General features: G+C 49.8%; 1 protein-coding gene across 7 annotated transcripts in view; it reads right to left on the bottom strand.

The window, feature by feature from the left end:
• Positions 1-390: 390 nt before the first annotated feature.
• ACACA (acetyl-CoA carboxylase alpha) overlaps positions 391-3,609 on the bottom strand; it is a 277,490-nt gene continuing 274,271 nt past the window's right edge. For all 7 annotated transcript variants that reach the window (XM_019805579.2, XM_019805581.2, XM_019805580.2 and 4 more), the window contains one exon: positions 391-3,294. In XM_019805579.2, coding sequence (XP_019661138.1) covers positions 3,171-3,294 — 124 coding nt within the window. In that variant the 3' untranslated portion in view covers positions 391-3,170. The remainder of the gene's footprint in view (positions 3,295-3,609) is intronic.

The following is a 3,609-nucleotide window of genomic DNA, read 5'->3' as shown; positions in this document are numbered from 1 at the left end:
TTTTAAATTTTTCTTTTATTAAAAAGACTAATGAAAGTAATATCACTCCCTAACAGAAGCATTGTGTGTGTCAGGAAATTTCCCGGAGCAGAGTCTTTCCCCATTCTTCTTGCTGACCTTCCCCAGAACCACCAACAGGTGTGGGCTGAGAGCAAGGACAGCTTCAAGTTCCTATCTTGGGGTCTGCTTCTCATCTGCCTGCGTAGGGAGGAGGGAAGCAGGCCCAAGGCCTCTAAGGCCGACCAGGATTCCCTGCCCATGGAGGGTGGCAGCTGGTGGCAAAGAGTAGTAATTTCCCCCCGGATCTCCCTTCTTATTATTCTAAGAACATCTACCTTAGAGTGATTCGAATGGATATATATTTACAATATATTATGTAGACATATAAAATATATTTAAAATAAAACATTTTATTTAGGAAGAATGACCCTCTGCTTTGCTAAACATCCCAGACAGCATACCAAGCTTAACAATCAGCAAAGGTCAGTGTCTCCCTTCCCTACTGTCGTCTTGTGGCTTCCACCTTTCTTTGCAAATGTTTAGGGATTGGTGTTTGCTCTTTGCTTCAACCACATGGATTTATAGAGAGAAACTGAGGCAGAGGGTTAGGGCACACAAGCATGAGATTCCTGCCCCTAGTGCCTTTTTGTGCCCAAAGTTAGTTAGGGTTCAAAATCCATTAAGCAGCTAAATTATTCAGAGAATCCATAACCTTTCCCTAAAACTGGCTTGAGGTGAGCTCTGAAAATGGTTCACTCTTCACTTGACCCAGAAAATTCCACAAAATCATGCAAACCAAGAGGTTCCTTGTAAGAACACCCCTGAAACTGCCCAGGCCATCAAGGGTGTGTGTTGTCCGAAAAGCCCCACAGTCTCTGAACGGTGTGACTTTGCAGAAGCCATGCATGCATGCTGGGCTGTCCCTCTAATGGTTCAGCTTCAGCAGCCAAACAGGGGCTCACCCTACCACTGCCGAAAGCTCCCCTGCTCAGGGGAGCATGAAAGAGGTCGCTGGGCACGGGTTGAAATGACAAACAGTGACTCTTCTACAAATGTGGAGGTTTATTTCAACAAAATGTGAAAAGAATACATTTGACTGATGCTCCTTGCTCATCAGGGTATGTGTCCCTCGAATTCTCAATGAGACCAGTGAAGGCTGCTTTGTGAACTAAGTGAATACGCCCATCTCAGCTCAGGCAAGTCTTGTCAATACATCACTGATACTCCTCCGAGCTCAGTAACCTCGAGTATGTAACAGCCTGGGGAGTAGCAGGTTGCTCACCTTCTACGGCTCTTCCTGGCTTCTCTGTATGAAAAATCCCCGTCCAGGGGAGACCTGCAGGGAGGCGCTCTGGGGACGGGAGTAGGCCATACAGACATCTAGAGAGGAACCGTAGTCACTTATGTGTCATAATCTGGTGAAGGGGGAGGTAAAACAAGTGTGACCCGCCCTGCCTCTGAAGAAACGCCAGGGCAAGCAGAGGGGTTTGTACCCCCTACAGGTATACGGAATCTTACTAATTACAGAAAAGAATAATCTGGTCCAAGACAAATCCAATTTTTACTTAAGCTGATAGCAGCAGTACTGGATGCTTCTTTCTGGACTGAACATTGTTCCCCACCCCTTCCTGCTCTCGTTGATGGTGCTGAACGCCTGCACTTTGCACCAGGGTAGCCTGGCTGAGGCGCCGAGCTCCTGAGAGCAGTCAGTGATGTATCCGGCGCCCATGTGCACAAGCAGTTCCCGGAGAAGGGAGGCGGGGCTCCTCCTTGTGCGCATACTATAGCGTTAAGGCTCAAAACTGTAGCTTGTACAAAAGTGTTCATACCACTGCACTAACATGTCTTAGTGACTTATTTCCTCCTTGGTCATCAGTGACAAATGCAATTAGCTGCACCATAAGAACCGGACGCTCCACCAGCCCTGATCACCTGCCACTCTCTCTTTAGGAACACCAACGGGGGAATCTGTACACTCTTTCCTCCTTGAGTAAACGGATTGTTGAAAATAAACTCACTCCACCACTGGTGAGGAGGCCCCTGCCGCTGGCCAGGGAGGGACCGGTGAGCCCGGAAGACAGCAGCACCACGACGGAGTTGTAGATCAGCTTAAGGTTACGTGGATTCTGTGTTCCCGGGAAGCCTGCTCACACGGGTAAGGCCGGCTCCTGGTGCTGAGAGCACAGACGCCAGCAGAGTTCCTTTCAGCTGTGGGGAGACCAGCTGTACCTGCTGCTAGGAGAGTTGCCCTGGAAATAGAGCGGAGTGACTGTAGGCACGAGTGACCTTTTATAACTATCAAAGCTCCAGGCTTCATAGTAAGTAAAAACCTTCCAAGTCCTAAAAAAGAGAAACTATCGGGCCCACTCTCCCTGTGGCATGAAGTAACTACTTCCCATCAGTGATGGAAAGGGCCATTCCCCCAGGCTCCTGTTTGGCCCCAGCTCAGGCTACTGCGCTATGTGACTCCCAGCAGGTCAACAGCTGGGTGAGCGGGGACATGCAAGATAGGGTAGGTCAACCATCTTTCCATTTGCTCTAAGGGAATCAAACCCACAGTCGAGGCCCCTAAATCAACAACAGTGACTCGGTCTGCTTCCTGGATCATGGTTTTGCCCTCATCTTTGAGTTCCCATGGAGCTTGCAGATTTTATACTCCATGAAGAAGAAACAGGTACCTTGGTGTGATTAAATTGGGAACTATTCCTCTCCAGTACCGAGTGCGTACCAGGCTGAACATGGAGGTTAAAAAAAAAAAAAGGGCCTCGGGGCTTCCTCCTTGCCCCGGCCCTCGTCTGTTGCCGGCGGCCGCAGGCTCATGGGGCCAGGGAGCTGTCAGGCCAGGAGCAGCAGCCCTGCTTTTGTGTAGTGAGGCCTCATGGTACAGTCTTGTACCCTTCATTGCCTTTGCAGGTCCTGGCAGGGACAGAGGGCTGCAGTCACAGACAAGGTAATAAATACTGAACAGGATAGGTGTGACCGCTGGGGGCTTTGTGATCCTATATCCCGGTACATCATGCATAACCTGAAAACGTTCAAGGGGAAGCAAAATGCCACTTGGATTCCAGTGCTGGGTCTCCTGTGCCTTCTCAGTAGAGTGGTTTTGGCTATAAGAAGCAGCTCTAGCCCTTTTCTCCAGAGGCAGGGTGGGGATGGGCAGGAAGCCCTTTCTACGTTGAAGGGGAGTCCATCGTGGAGAGGATCCGCACGACTTCTGCTCGCTGCGTGGGCGAGATGTGCTGAGTCATATGAACGATGGAGTCCATGGCAACCTCGGGATTGGCCTGTACCAAGCTGGAGAGAAGATTGGGGATGGTGAGGAAGAGAGAGGCAGCAGTGTCTAGATGAGGGGAGCTTAAGAACTGTCTGACAGCATGCTGACAAAACCCACTGCAGCTACCTCAGCCACTACCTCACCTGATTTGTTTTCCTACATGAAAAGAGTCCCCAGCAGCAAGGCAACTACGAGATGGACCTGACACGTTTTGCTACGACAGAAAGTAAGGAATTAAAACAAAAACAAAGACGAAAAACCAAAAAAACTCCTAACAAAAGCAGTGGGGGTATGTCACAAAGAAAATGGAACCGGGGGGGGGGGGGCCCCGGTGG

The sequence above is a fragment of the Ailuropoda melanoleuca genome, chromosome 13 (genome assembly GCF_002007445.2).
Source record: "Ailuropoda melanoleuca isolate Jingjing chromosome 13, ASM200744v2, whole genome shotgun sequence".
Classification (NCBI taxonomy): Eukaryota; Metazoa; Chordata; class Mammalia; order Carnivora; family Ursidae; genus Ailuropoda; species Ailuropoda melanoleuca.
The sequence above is the reverse complement of the archived record's forward strand: the minus strand, read 5'-3'. Positions and strand labels throughout refer to the sequence as shown.